The following is a 15,844-nucleotide window of genomic DNA, read 5'->3' on the forward strand; positions in this document are numbered from 1 at the left end:
TCGATTTAAATAACCATGACTTTAGGTTTTTACACTTCGTACATTCGGAATTTAGTCCAACCACTTTTATTTTCAAGAATTTAATGCCTCTACTTTTTGGACTAAAAAATTTGATTTCAAATTATATATGACTATGTAATGTTTTAATTGAAAAATTGACCATATTAACTATTTAGACTAATTAATAACATTATAAAAATATAGGGACTAAAATTTAAAGTATAAAACAATATTAGAATTTCAATTTTTGGTTCATTGGTTAAGGGTATTTACCTTATATTTATATTGCGAGACCGAATCGTAAGAATTATCTATAATGATGTGTGTATGGTACTAGTTCATTTCTCTAGTATGAGTAAGTTGTACAAGAAAAAACAACACTAGATTATATTTCACGAGTAAAAGAACAAATTTTATATTAATAATATATTTAAAAAGAACTATATAATACTTAAATAATGGGTAAAGTGGCAAAGTATTTATGTAAAAAAAATTATTAATCTCAAGTTCAATTCCTAGACATATTTTTATAAGTAGTGAATTTTACGAGTTTTTTTTTTTTTTTTGGTACAATGTGAAGGAAAAACTCCTAACTAGGCTAAATGAGTCTAAGTCATTCCAGGATAATCATCATGCAATAATTAAATAATTTCATCTGGTGGTTGCATATATATTAGCTTGCCTAACGGTTTTGAGGATGTCATTTACGCCAATCCTTCAGCTACCTTGTTACCCTCCCTAAACACATGTTTAATGAAACACCCTTAACCTGTATCCGTCGCCGGATTAAGGTTACGAGGCATTAACGGACATAACACAACTCAGAACAGATGTTCATTAGAATTCAAGAATTCAAACAATTCACATGCTATTAGTTTAACTCAAAATGTACCTGAACTTAACTACTCATTTATTCATATACACATATTCGGTCAGCCGTTAAAATTATAATACTTTAAATTCTAATCCCAAAAATTTTCATTTTAACATTATTATCTTTACTTTAAATATATATATATATATATATAATATTATTTAAGAGCTTTAAAACATACATTATTATATATTATCAACTAGCACAAATGAATATACTATTATAGCCATTTTAAAAGAAACATAAGCGGACTATGCAATTTACATGTCAACTATACTCATACTCATAATTAGTTTAATACCAAATTATACGTGATTTTCAATTTCATATAATCCAATATGCATATGCAAATTACTAATTTATTTCATAACATTTTGTTAATGTAAACACCTTTTCATGAACTAAATTTAACAACCATTTCATCTAAAACATGCTAAACCTTTTACCTATATGCCATAACCGAATTCATATAATACCAAATTCAAAACATATTACATGTATAGGACATATTTGACTAATACCAACTTATTTATTATAACCCAGACACATTCAAACTAAATGACATCCAACCTCGTGTACATTCGGCCAAATAACTAACTCCATAGCCGAATCAACAAATTCAAAAACAAGACATAGGCATTACATATATTTATATATCATAAGCTTAAACCAAAATCAAATATGCCTAAGTATAAGCTTGGTTTTAAACCACTAGTACAAAACATATGAATTGAAAACAAACTCAACCGCAAGGAAATAAGCCACATTCGCATGGTTATTAATTACAAATACAAAATTTTAAAATACAACATTCAAAATATCATCCAGCCTATACATGCCATAAGTTGAGTTCAAACATTTAAATACCGAAACAGTAGATAGAGTGATGAACTTTGCTAACGATCTCACCAAGTAAGCTTATAAAGCTTAGTAAGTCTTTAGCATAACAAAAATATATAAGAATCATATAATTCCTTAAGTAAATTTATTAAAACTGTAAGTACCACATATAATTATTATCTAAACATTTATTAACCTTAGAACATTTTCATTACATCTAATAAACATTATATAAACTTTTGAATTAAAACTACTATAGCATAGGGCCAAATATTTATTTGACAAATACATATATATACCTATCAATATCACTTTTATATACAATCAATCAATATACTTACCTCAACATCGAATAGGATATATCATAATACATACCTGTTTATTTAAATTTTTTTACAATCCATTTGATATTACATTGACAATAAACATAAACTTTCTAAATACATATATTGAACAAATTCACCGGCACGTAGCCTGCTAGGCTTGAAGCCTGATTCAATACACCGGCATTAAACCTGCTAGACGTAAGGTCTGAAATATTTCACCGGCATTAAGTCTGCTAGACGTAAAGTCTGAAATATTTCACCGGCATTAAGCATGCTAGACGTAAAGTCTAAAAATCTCATATACAAAGATGATCTTTCGTATAATTCTTTATGATTACCTAAGTCTTACTCAATAACTGTATCTCCGTAAAAATTTAATTATATTAAATTCTCCATAGCAAACACACATTCGAACATATATGTACAATTCACAACTTTAACTTCAGCTCAAGGAATTTGTAACTAATATTCGAACCATATATGTATATAAAATTCATACATTAAATTCAGCTCAAGAACTTGAATATATATTGAACCACATATATATATGAAATTCATAATATTAAGTTCAGCTCAATAAACTTGTATCATACATTTGAACTTTAACCATGTAAATTCTACTATTAGTTTCATTTCCTTGAGCTTAAAGCATACCATAGCTAATATACATGTAAGTTATACCACTAATTTGAATCTAACTAATTCAATTCATATGTTCTGCTAACACATATGAAAATCACAAAGTTCTATTCGATTTATATACTATTAATTCCAGCTTATTAAATGTATGATAGATATATATATTCTGATTTAATAACATTAAATTGCTAATAGACTTACCTCGACGATGTAAAACGGAACGGAACAGCTAGTCGACGACTTTAGTTTTCCCCCGATCCAAATTCGAATTTCTCTTTTCTTGATCTAAACATATTTAAATTAAACTTATTCAACCATATTTTCACTCAATTTAGTTCAAAAACACTTAAATGGGCAAATTACCATTTTGCTCCTAACATTTACACTTTTCACAATTTAGTCCAAATTACACAAAACACAAAACATTCAAATTTTGACTAGACTATGCTTAGGCCGAATATTTATTATACTCATACAAGTCCATGCATTTCATTTATTTTGCATTTTAGTCCTCCAAAATTTTATTTTCACAATTTAAACCTAATTACTCAAATTCATCAAAAAAATCCCAAGATAAAACATGTTAATCTAACACATATTTTCATATTTCATATTTCATTATCAAACATAAAAAATCACAAGCTATCATCAATGGAAAAACACAAATCATCATAAATTTCAAAAATTCAAGCATGGGTCTTGTAGTACTCGAAGCAACGATCACAAAAACGTAAAAATCATCAAAAACCGAAATCAAAACATACCTTAATCAAGCTAAGTAAATGCCGAAACCTAAGAAGCCATGGATGGTTTCTTCCTTTTCAACATTCGGCTAACAGAGATGAATGCTTTCATCTTTTTATGACTTATTTGATTATAATGTTATAATTTACCTAATTACTAAATTAACCTTATAATAATAATATATAACATATACCTTAAGGTTAGTTTTGTCAAATGTCGCTCACTATCCTTCTTTTGGTCTTATTGCATCATAAATCCTCCCATTTAAAAAGACAACAACAATTAGGCGTTTTTATATTTAACCCCTAAATTTTTATTTTACGCGATTAAATCCTTTTTATTAAATCGGCACTCAAACAATAAAAATTAAAACACGAAAATTTCATGGATATAAATTCACACATAATAAACACACAAAATAATATTAAAATATTTTTCCGACTCAAATTTGTGGTCCCGAAACCACTATGTCCGATTAGGGTCGAAATCAGGCTGTTACATTTAATATGGATCATCCAATCAAGTTGTAAGAGATCTTTTATAGCTCGTAGCACCGTTGAGTGATGTTCAGTTGAATTTGTTTGAACCAACTAAATTGCTTCAATACTATCCATCTCAAGCACCAAATTTAATCCCTAAATTCCATGCTAATTGAAGGCCGTCAAGAGTACCCCATAGCTCCGCATTGATAATAGAGCAACAACCAATATTTTTTGAAAAGCAGAAGAGAATGAAAAGAAAAAAGAAAAAAAAGGAAAGTTAAAAGAATATAAAAGAAAAAAATTAAATTGCTTAAAACGAAAAAATATGGGGACCAATTATATAATTTAACTTAAAATTTTTGTTTGAAATGATGATTTAATGTGTCTCGTCAGCTTACTATTATACCGTTAACGATAATTAATGACTTAATAACTAAAATGTTACAACATGTTAGCGTAAGTGACAAATGTAATATTTCAAACATAAGTGACTAAAATATAACCTAAGATAAACAAAAATAATTATTTTATTAGTTTACCAAAAGCACATTATAAATTCTTAACATTATCTGTGGAATTAAAAACTCAAAATATTAAATCCAAGACAAAACTTCCATTTCCTAAAAAGTAAAACTACTTTTATCTTTAAAAATACAACTGTTAAAGTATTTTCATTATCAAAATTAAAAACATTATGGTTAAAATATGTCTTAATTTTTACAAATTTAGAATTTAATCCTTTTTACTTTTATTTTTAGGAGTTTAATTTTTTATTTTTATATTTCAAAATTCAAGTTTAATTTTTAAATTTATTGATGTGATATTTTAAAATAAAAATCTCAATAGTAATATAACTAAAAATTGACATTATAATCACTTTTAGAAGTTTTTGTCACTATTGTAATACGCTTTTTAGTCTTGCTTTTACAAGTGATTTTAGAGTTGATTTTGTCATCATTCTTTCTAATTTGGTGGATGTTTAGTTCTTTTACCGATTTATGCTCGCTGCTTTGGATCATCTGGGGTTGATTTTCTCGTTGTATTTAGTGCTTGCAAATCACTTCTGATATGTTATGCTTGAGTTATGACAGAGTCAATTGTCTAAAACTGAAGCTTTTGTTATGTTGATGGAGCTTGTCTTTCCGAACTTACAACGAGTATTTGTTATTTTTTTTTTTCCGAATTGTATAATTTCTCATTAAAAAAATTGACATTATGATGAAAATAAATTTAATAAAATAGTTATCATAATATTAACAATTAAACTTAAATTTTAAAATTTAAAAAATTTAAAAATTTAAAATTTAAATTTCTAACATATTTAAAAAAAATAAATTTATTTATCTTAAAAAATATAAGTTAATAGTTTTAATTCACAGAATGTGACTAGTCGTCCCCTTGCAAATCTAATCACTTTCGTCATCTATAAGAAGCCTTCATTTCCACTTTTACCCCTAATAGATACCTTTCGGTCGAATTATTAAATAAAAAACACGATGGAAGAAGACTTTCATTTCCACTTTTAGCCCTAATCTTCACCTTTCGGTCAAAATATTAAAGTAAAATAAAATTGGTCAAACACGGCACCCGGGCCCAAGGGAGCAAATTAAACGCTTCTGGAAAAAGGAAGTTTCGTTAAAGAAGAATCAGAATCCTAACCAACAAGCCAATACGGTGTCGTTCACAGCCTCTAAAAAAGAAACCTCCTATTTATAACCAACCCCTCCATCCATAACCATAACCTCATGTTCGTTTCGTTGTTGGCTTTTTTCGTCTCTGCACTTTTTTTTTTCTTTATCCATCCTTTATATATATACTTCTGTTTCTTTTGATTTGCTCAACAGAAGGAAACAAAAAAAAAAAAGGAGAGAGAGAGGTGAGAGAAGAGATGGGGTTCATTGTCGAAGGAGATGAGAGTGGCGACGTCGTTCTGGAGCCGCCACCTAATTTTTCGATGGTGGAAGAAGGCATTTTCAGATCTAGTTTCCCTCGACCCTGCAATTTCGCCTTCTTAAAAACCCTAAATCTTCGATCCATCATGTATGTTCTTTTTTTTTTAATAATTAATAGAAGTTCTATTTCGTCCGGTTGCTTTAATGAATCGAATTTCTTATATGTCGCATTGATGATGTTTTCTTTTCCTACTATTATCACTTCTTGCATGTTCATGTTTACTGCTATATTTTGTTTTTAAAAGTAAGTTCTTCTGGTTATTTTTAGCTTTTTTTTTTCTTTTTGCCTGCTTGGTTGCTATGAAAAGAAAAATTAGACAATAAAAGGGATAAAAGAAGGCAGCTTGGAAGGATTAAAACGTATCATTTTTCCTGACGTAGCGCGTTATTTTTAGTGTTCTGAAATATAATCAAAATTAAAATTTGAATGTATATGGCATTTTTATGAGCACAGATACTTGTGCCCAGAACCCTATCCTGAGGAAAATTTGGAGTTCCTTCGATCGCATAATATCCGGCTTTTCCAGTTCGGGATCGAGGGGAAAACGGTATTTTTGCCTACGCTTACTTTCTCTGCTTTTACCGCAATTTAGAGAGCTTTTCATATGTTGATCAATGCTAGTATATAATTGTCGAATTTGAGTTGTTTGCTCTTGTAATAGATAAAATTGAATCCATTGCCAGTCTAATACTGCTTTGTTTCAAACAAATCTCGTGGACTAATATCAAAATTTCATAAGATTTTTGGGTCAGTGATTGGTGAAAGATTAAGTTCCGAGTTGCTCTACACTACATATTGAAATTTGGTCGAAGTTATCATTTGTTTAGTTCTTGAACTTATTCGGACCTTCTGGTCAAGATGAATTTTGTGCAATATGGATAAATCATAAATGAATCTAGAAAGTCAAATATAACTTATCTTAAAATTGAAAATAATTTCATCAAGTGTGTACATGTATTTCTATCCTTAGCTGTATCTTTTGACTGCTAATAGCAAAATTGATTTTGGTTCTGTTTCGGCTTACATTATTGTTTATATTCCTTTCAGGAGCCTTCTCTTGCTTCACTCAAGGATGCCATTAGAGGGGCTCTCAAGATCTTAATTGGTACTGAATTCATAAACCATGGAAGTTATGTGTTTTTATTTCTTTTACCAGCATGTTTTAACTTGATGGATATCTAACATGTTTTTATCATCTTGTTTGCAGATGTGAGAAATCATCCTGTTTTGATCCATTGCAAACGTGGAAAGGTAATAGTCCAAATTCAGCTATTAAATGTTAGCTTTGCTTGTGGAACTGAATTAATAAAGGTGCTGATTTTTGGCATTTGTGCGGGTTTACTTAGCTGATAAGATATTACTATATTTGATCAGTTCTGAATGAAATGGAAGCCATATGGAAAAATCTATATGGCTTTTTTGGTGGGTTTTGTTGAGAGAAAAGATTAGTTTTATTTGCATATATTGGGAACTCATTTGGCACTTAGCTTTCAGGCCATAACTACTTCCTTGGATTTAATACTGAAATTCTTGGTTCTATTTCCTACGAAATGAGTTCTGACTTTTTCTTTTTTCTTAAAAATAAATAAATAAATGATGCAGCATCGCACGGGTTGCCTTGTTGGTTGCTTGAGGAAATTGCAGAATTGGTGCTTGTCATCAGTGTTTGAGGAGTACCAACATTTTGCAGGCATGAAATCCAGGAGTGCTGATTTGAGATTTATAGAAACATTTGACATCGTATGCCTCACGCAGTGTCTTCACAGCATCATATATCAGTACCAAGGATATGGTTCGAAAAAGAGGCGGTTGCTTTACGGTGAAGAGTGTACAGAAACCCCAAATAACTTCGATATGAATGAAGAATCGGCACATAACATTAACGGAAGGAATTCACACTTCTCTTTAATGGTTTGAGAAAGTTTTTTTTTTTCTCTTAAAATCAAGTTTTGCAATTGCCTTATATATATATATATATATAAACCCATTGTGAAAAGATACCTTAGTTATCTTGGAGTACAACATATTCCCTTTGGGATAGTAGCTTCTATTTTATTGTACATAGGAGGAGAAGCATTTCTGCAAATCTTGATTTAGGTTCTGTACAGCTATTACTCTAGCATAAGATCAAGTTTGCATTAATTGAAATTATTCACCCAAAGAAACATCAATGAAGATATTGCTCTCTCTCTCAAATGTCAGTTTGACTATGGTGTATTTTGCGATATAATTACAACCAGTTACTGTTAAATTATGTTTCTGCTTTATTTTTTTTTTCTTTTTGAATATAAGTGTCTCGAATATTAATTTTTAAAGTTCATATGCGAACTAATTAAAAAAATACAACTAAACCGGTTAAGCGGTATAGTAATGCTTTTTAAAAGTACTTTGAAACAAAAGCATTCATAAACAAATTGATTTTTTGAGAGAAAAAATGTTTTTTCTAAGTCAAAAATTGGCCAGAAACTGAAAATTTTAGTTTCTCCTAAAAATGTTTTTTTTCTCAAAAACACTTTTGACAAACATTCCTAAATTAGACCTTAATCTGAGTTGTTAACGCAGCTCCCTGGTCACCATGTGAAAGCTTTGGTCATATTGCTGCCATTGATGTTTTTCTCATCGTTAGGAAAGCTCCCTCGTAATATTTTACAATTTGGTTACTGCTAAATATCTTCTTTTTTCTGAAAAAAAATCAATCGATTAAATACAAACAGTTTTCTTCTCTACTTCTATTAATGATTGGTTATTTATTAACTTGAATGATGAGACTGGTTTAACTGTTGGAAATGTGGAATGGGTAGCTTTATTTGGAATTGTAAGATGAAAATTCTGGAAAACAGAGGAAGGTTATATTATTTGGGAAGGGTAAACTATTAAAATAGTCACTTTTGTTTGTCTCAGGTTATATTTTAGTCATTTATGTTTGAATTGTTACGCTTTAGTCACTTACGTTATCATGTTGTAATATTTTATTTGATCAGTGTAAGTCAATTGTGTGACGATGGGTATATTGTGACTTTTATTAAGGATGGTTGTGTAACGACCCGATTTTCAGTGGTACCAAAAAATACAGCTTCGAAATCCCATTTCCATAAACCGAGTCCATGAATATTAAAGGATACAATATAAAAATGTAATAAAGATTGATCCAATAATTTTTCCGAATTAATGATTAATTATGGCTTAGGGACTAAATTGTAAAAGTCCAATCGCTATAGATTTTTAATTAACAAAAGGCTTGGGGATTAAAATAGAAATTAGCCCAAGGTCCAAAATGGTAATAAAACCAATTTTCAGTAAGAGTTAGTGGATGATGATGGTATAATCCATTATATGTGGTTAAATGATAAACTATGTTAAAAAAAGTATGATTAAATTAATTAAGTGATTAAGGGTTAATTAAGGTATATAAGACAAATGATAGTGGAATCTATTTCTCCCAACCATACAAACCTAGAAAACCTAAGGAAGAAAACCATTTTGAAGCTTTTACATTCGACCATTAATTAGTAAGTGATTTCAAGTTGTTCTCTTATAATTTTTATAGATTTAAGGTCCTGGGTGTTTAATTTAGCTAGCCCATGTACCAATTTGTGGAACTGTTAAAGTTTTAAAAAGTTTTCATTATTTATTTCTTGAAGAATTAGCTTGAATTTGATAGATTTTAAGCTTAGATTAAGGAAAAATGGACTAGATTGTAACGTTATTTTAGCTTATTGTTAACTTTGTTACTTTAGGGACCAAATTGAATAAATGTAAAACTTGTAATAAAATTATGTTAGAAATAGAAGGTATAAGATCCCTATTGACAATATATGAAATCGGATTTTAATCAAGCTAAGATATATTGAGTTCAGAGACTAAATTGAATAAAATGTAAAATATGAGGGAAACCAAAAATAAATTCATATAGGATCATGCATATCATAGTATAGTATGAAAATGTTTTGTATTAATTAATGATATAAAATAATTGTATAGATCAAGATTTGGATCAAAGTGGAGTTAATCAAGGAAAAGCTAAAATTTCTTATTAGTCCCGAAGAATCAATCCATTTTGACGTTTCAAATAGCTAAGTTCATATGGAACTTAATATCTCATTTTATACTAGGTGTGATTTGTGTTTGATTATATATATAGACATAATTAGATAACTAGTGATATTGGCATGTAATGGACTAAATTGTAATACTATATGATCATTGGTTATTATGTAATAGTACAAGGTATAAATGTGAAAGTTGATTGATTATGGGGCAAGCAAATGAAGTATGTGATAATGTACATGGTACAATTTGAATTATGGATAATTACAAGGATTGGTAATGATATATATATATACGAAAATAATGTCAGTGTGAGCTTAGTAAAAGGTTAGGATACGTTTGGCATGCCAATAGGGTTATACGCGAGCTTGATCAGGGATTTTACATGTTGTAAAAGAGGTTTAGCATTTTTTTGCAAATTTTCGGGTTATATATAATTTAGGTTTAGCCCGGACGGGTAACCTAATATAAGTCAGCTTGTGTGAGCAATTTAGTCACCCATGTATCCTAGTCCATTTTACTATAGTTCCATCGGGTGATATTCATTTAAATGGAAAAACTTGAAATTGTATTGAATATGAATGGTATATGTTTATAACTTGATATGCAACATTACATTGCCTTGAGTATTAAGTAATGTATTTCATGATATGCAAGTATGACTAAACTATTTGAATGTTAATGTTGGTATGTGTCTAATTAAGGCATTATGTGTCTAATTGAATGTTAATGTTGGTAAGTATTGTATTTCCATTTGAACTTACTAAGCATCCTTAATGCTTACTCTAGTTGTTTTCTTTCCTTGTAGATTGTTACCTTGTGGAACTTGCTGAGCCGATTAGCGAAGGAGCACACACTATCAAAAGATGGTAGATATATATTCATTTTTAAGTCTAGACATTGTGGCACGTACTAAGGACCTTTGTTGTACAAATGGTCAATTTGGAGTTAATGGCTTTGTGATAATGGTTGAACTAGTGAATTAGGTTTAGCATGAGATCTAATTGAGGCATGTTTTGGTCTTGTGTGATGCTAGAATGTGTAATAACCTTAATTTGTAGGTCTTGGCATGTCAAAGATTGCAATTATGATAGTTGGAATGGTTAGGTTGTTAAATGACTTGAGAAATGGTATACTTGAATGATAAGTATGAGATGTAATTGAATGCATGTTTTGTGTGCTTTTGGAATGGTTAGGTTGTTAAATGACTTGAGAAATGGTATACTTGAATGATAAGTATGAGATGTAATTGAATGCATGTTTTGTGTGCTTCATGTTGGAGCCATTTAAGTGCTAAATTTCCAAATTGTACTAATATGGTATGTTTGAATTAGGAAATGATTTGTTTTAGATATAGATAGTTGATAGGATATTGATTATGCCTTAAGGTTTAAAGGTTGAATTTTATAATGTTGAGTGATTGGTTTAGGTAAGTATATGCTTGAATTGAGTTAGATTGACATGGTTGAAAAGCATCTTATTTGTAATTGGTTGAAAGAAGTGACTTGGATGTTGGTTTGAAAGCAAATGAATATTTACCAAAGTGTTAAGTTGCCAAAATAGAGGCAATGTCAGGACTTCGAGATTTCGACGTCGCAACATGTGTCGACAATGAGTGAGGTTGCAACGTCAACATGCTTGAAGTCATGATGTGACTCACTGTTTGACCATTTTGTGACGTGGAGGTTATGAAGTCGCAACGTCGATCTAGAACTTTGAAAATTTTACAATTTGGTTCTAAACTACCCTCGGGTTAACAAAAGAGCTTTCGTAACCTCGCTTAGGACCCAGAAATGATTAAATAGAGTAATTTGAATGTGGTTTATACTTAAATGCATGTAATGATTGTATAGTACATATGTGATGTTAGTTTCACCGATAATGGTCATGTCATTCCATAGCTTGGACCCGACGATCGAGTCGAGTATGGGGTGTTACAGGTTGTAAGGTAAAAAAAATACATGTTTTGCTGCAAAAGAATCCACATCTATTCCACTAAGGGTATTTACAATTCGGTTAAAATTGAATTAATCGACAATATTGATCTAATTCGGTTAATCGGTCGATAGCCGAATTTAGTTTGGTCAGAGGTCGGTTAATGATTTTTTGAAACTTCAGTTATCGAGTAATTCAATTCGAAACCGGGTAATTAACCAAATTAACCAATTAACCGAAATAAATAATATATATTATATATAATGTTCTTCAGTTGCACATATTTTATACATATTTTGTAGGGATAATGCAAATAGAGATCTTTTGGGGAGAAGAAATGGATGCAAATGGAGAATATTAAAGACTATTACATTTTAGTTATGTGTTGCCTTTGAGACTTATTTTGAGCTGCTTTTGGAGACTTTGTTTGAGCTATTTTTGTTATGTTATTTTTAGATTTTCAGGTTATTTTTTGCTTTTTATGCTGTTATTTTGAACTTTCAAGGCTTTTTTTGGTTAACTGTAACACCCTATACCCAACTTGAATCACCGGATTTGGATATCGGATGTTACAACACATAAACACTTAGCAAAATTTTAAAATCAACATAAAACCATTTTAAAACCTACTTCTTATTTTTTTTCATACTACTCTTAAAATAAAAATGGATGGTTTATAGTTACATCAAAGTTTCAAAAACAGCATATGGCATTACAACTTAAATTTTGTGTAAAGACATACTCTTCATGGCGTAATGTACTAAGTGCCAAACTCCTATGGTGCCCTCTGTATGCATAATATCGCAACTCGAATTGCTATCTTGGCGCAATCCTGGCTTAGCTCCTCCTAGCGTACCAAAACCTTAATCGAAACCTGCACATCAAACAATCGCTTGTAAGTTCAAATGAACTTAGTGAAATTAACCCAGGTTACCTTTGAACGTCTCTTTTGAATTCCTCAACTTGAAGATTCTAGATCTCTTTTCAATTTCTAGCAGCTACCTTCTAATACCAGCACATACATATACACCAACTTTCACACTTTACCATTAAACACACAATTCAATCATTAGGAAAATTTTCGATTTCTCACTCGATGTGGATCTCATTTCCTTTTCAGATAACAGTTGTATTCCTCATAAGGATATCCATATAGAACCTATCTCCAACGAATTCTCACTTGAACGGATGTTGAACACTTCGCCCAGGATGGCGTACTCACAGATATCATTCTTGGCAAATACTTATACTAATTGATCTTTTAAGATGAACTTCGTACATATCTTACCTTTGACAGACTCTCATACTGAACTTGGCCACTATTAGGTTATCAGTCAGATCACAACTTATTTTGATGGATAAAACATTTTAAGTGATCCCATGGAATCCCAGACAACCATGTTACATATCATGAGGACGCCCAATTTGGTGGGCAGCTTAGACTCTAGATAACCTCTATGTAGCTAGCATGAAAAGTTTTCAAATTTGGCGGATAACATAGAATTTAGAATTCTTGCATGCGTACTGTAGGCAAACTCAAGTCTGGCCAACACTTAAACTACCTATTATTACTACGAATACGTAAAGTTCTTTGTACTGGCGAGCTATTATGGCGGATTCACTTTTCAAAAACACTGTTGAGAACTCTTTCATGAAGTACCCATAAAGCATATTCAATTTCTGTCACAAGACTAACCAAATAGGGATATAAAAAAATTTACCCAGATCACGCCACATAGGCGGTTAACCAGACCACAAAGGCTTCACAGAATATGCTACAAAGGCGTCACAAATTACGCCACAAAGGTTTCACAAAATTTCGTGTTTACTATCCCAGTAAACTATCTTTGAGGGTACCATGGGCTTCTCCCACATGATCTTATACATATCTTCATGTCGTGATTTGTCAGTCCAACCTACATCTCATTGGAGGCTATACCATGAATATTCTCATTGTCGTCGTGATCTTCTTGTCCGATTAACAATGTACCTTCCCTACCGGAGGCATCACAAATGGATGTTTTACTCATTTAACATAGAACACACTTACCTAGATTTGTTCACACACCTGACTAATTCATAATCTCTCATGTCTAATTTCACATGCATATATACCACACATCATTTTATTCGTGTAGTAACTCATATATCTCATTTGTTTATACTTCACACACACTTATACTCACAAGTTATCCGAGATGACATCAACATATGAATTTCCATTGTAAATTAACATACATAAGTTAAGATAAAAACCAACTTGAAACTTACCTTTGTTGTAGTTTGGAGTTCCAAATTCGATCGTCCCTCTTGAACCAACAGCAACAACTGCTTAAAAGAACATGTGATTACCATTAAAACCCCATTTGCAGACAATTTATCAATATATCAATTACATACAACCCCCATGCAGGGTCTCCTATTCACTCTCTATTGTATTTATGTCTTTTAACATATTTATTCTTTCAAAATTATAACATACGGAGCTATCAGACTTACCAGGAGGTTAAAACATCCACCGATTAACCTTAAAACCCTAGCTTACAATTTAATGAAGAACAAGAGAATATTTGGGTTTAAGAAATAGAACTTGAATGTAGAACAGAAGGAATAAACGTCATCTTAATGTTCCCTTCTTACCATATATATATACTCAGTTCCTTTTAATGGATCTTGACAAATGTTAAATGCATATAGAAATTGTCCCTTAAATGCCCAACAAAAGATCGAGAGAAATATAAAAGAGAATCTGATGCAGATGCTATTTGACCAGTCAATCCATTCAGTTGACTCCCAACTAGACATGTTACAAAACCCATTCTACACAACATTTGAGCAAATCGGGCGTACCATACCTTTGACGGTAACTCTCATAAGACGTACTTTTGAAGACGATCTAATCTCTCAACATTTTCTCATACATTTGATAAGTGCGCCGAAACAAGTAGCCTTCTCATCTATTTGCCTCTCTCCAATTTAGGATGTGACATTACCTTTGACTATTATTATGTTCTACCATTGTTAACTTTCAAGACTTACTTTGTGTTGTTTTTTTAAACTTTTAAGACTTCTATGTTGTCATTGTTAACTTTTAAGATTTATGTACTGTTTCTAATGTCTTATTTGGTGTTAAAGCTTTTTGAAATATTAAAAAAATAATAAAAAAATATTAGCAATGCATTTTTATATGTTTTATATTTATTTTAACTAAAAGACATTAATATAAGTTTTTTTTTTTTTTGGACCAATATACTGATCAATTGTTGATCCAACCCGCCCATTCATCCAACCGACCAATCCAACCCCAAGAACAATCATCAACTCTTATGGAATCCAAATACAAAACCTAAATGAATCTAATTGCCAAATTCAGATACCAAAATGAATAACAAAAATACAAGTGAATCTAGTTCTCATGTTCATGAGCCAAAATTTAAATTATACCTTAAGAAAACGATGAGTTTGAAGTAATTGTCAAGACTCTTTTCATTCACAAGAACAGATGTAGATGTTTGTAGTAAGATGAAAGTTAAAGCGGGGCACAAACTGGAAAGCAAAATGTAAAGGTTCACTCAAAAGGCATAAAAGAAACTGATTAGCTCTTGAAATGACATTACCTACCACAAAGATCTTTAAACAACTACTAATTCTAATCAAATTTGAACAATAAATTGCAGTGAACTTCTTCGATACTTGAACTGGAAGGGTTTTATGATCATCCCGACCCAAATAGGATTAGACTCAAACTGCAAAACAATCGAAGACAACTATGATTATACCAAAAACAAAAAAATTTAGAAATAATCACAACAATCATAAATCTAGATGTTAATCTCAAAACTACACATTAACTTTTAAAATATAAACATTTATTTGATTCAACTATATACATCACCGTTTCCGGCACAACTGTTTTTTAAGGTTACTAATCCCATGAAGCCACAAACCCAAGCTCTTCTTACTTTGAAAATCATCTTAACAATCCCAAACTGAAAACATCCAAG

General features: G+C 30.6%; 1 protein-coding gene across 1 annotated transcript; it reads left to right on the top strand.

Moving 5' to 3' along the window:
• The first annotated feature begins 5,644 nt into the window (after nt 1-5,644).
• LOC105780606 (tyrosine-protein phosphatase DSP3) lies at nt 5,645-8,112 on the top strand. Its single transcript, XM_012605031.2, has 5 exons — nt 5,645-5,945; nt 6,312-6,405; nt 6,906-6,963; nt 7,066-7,109; nt 7,461-8,112. Exons 1-5 carry the CDS (start codon nt 5,794-5,796, stop codon nt 7,773-7,775), a joined length of 663 nt encoding a protein of 220 aa, XP_012460485.2. The 5' UTR covers nt 5,645-5,793; the 3' UTR covers nt 7,776-8,112.
• Nucleotides 8,113-15,844: the final 7,732 nt, after the last annotated feature.

This window comes from Gossypium raimondii, chromosome 4 (assembly GCF_025698545.1).
Source record: "Gossypium raimondii isolate GPD5lz chromosome 4, ASM2569854v1, whole genome shotgun sequence".
Taxonomy (NCBI): Eukaryota; Viridiplantae; Streptophyta; class Magnoliopsida; order Malvales; family Malvaceae; genus Gossypium; species Gossypium raimondii.

Coding starts and splice junctions, on each gene's coding strand:
- LOC105780606 (XM_012605031.2), top strand. CDS start 5,794: ATGGGGTTCATTGTCGAAGGAGATGAGAGTGGCGACGTCGTTCTGGAG. Junction 5,946..6,311: donor CTAAATCTTCGATCCATCAT/GTATGTTCTTTT, acceptor TTATGAGCACAG/ATACTTGTGCCCAGAACCCT. Junction 6,406..6,905: donor TCGGGATCGAGGGGAAAACG/GTATTTTTGCCT, acceptor TATTCCTTTCAG/GAGCCTTCTCTTGCTTCACT.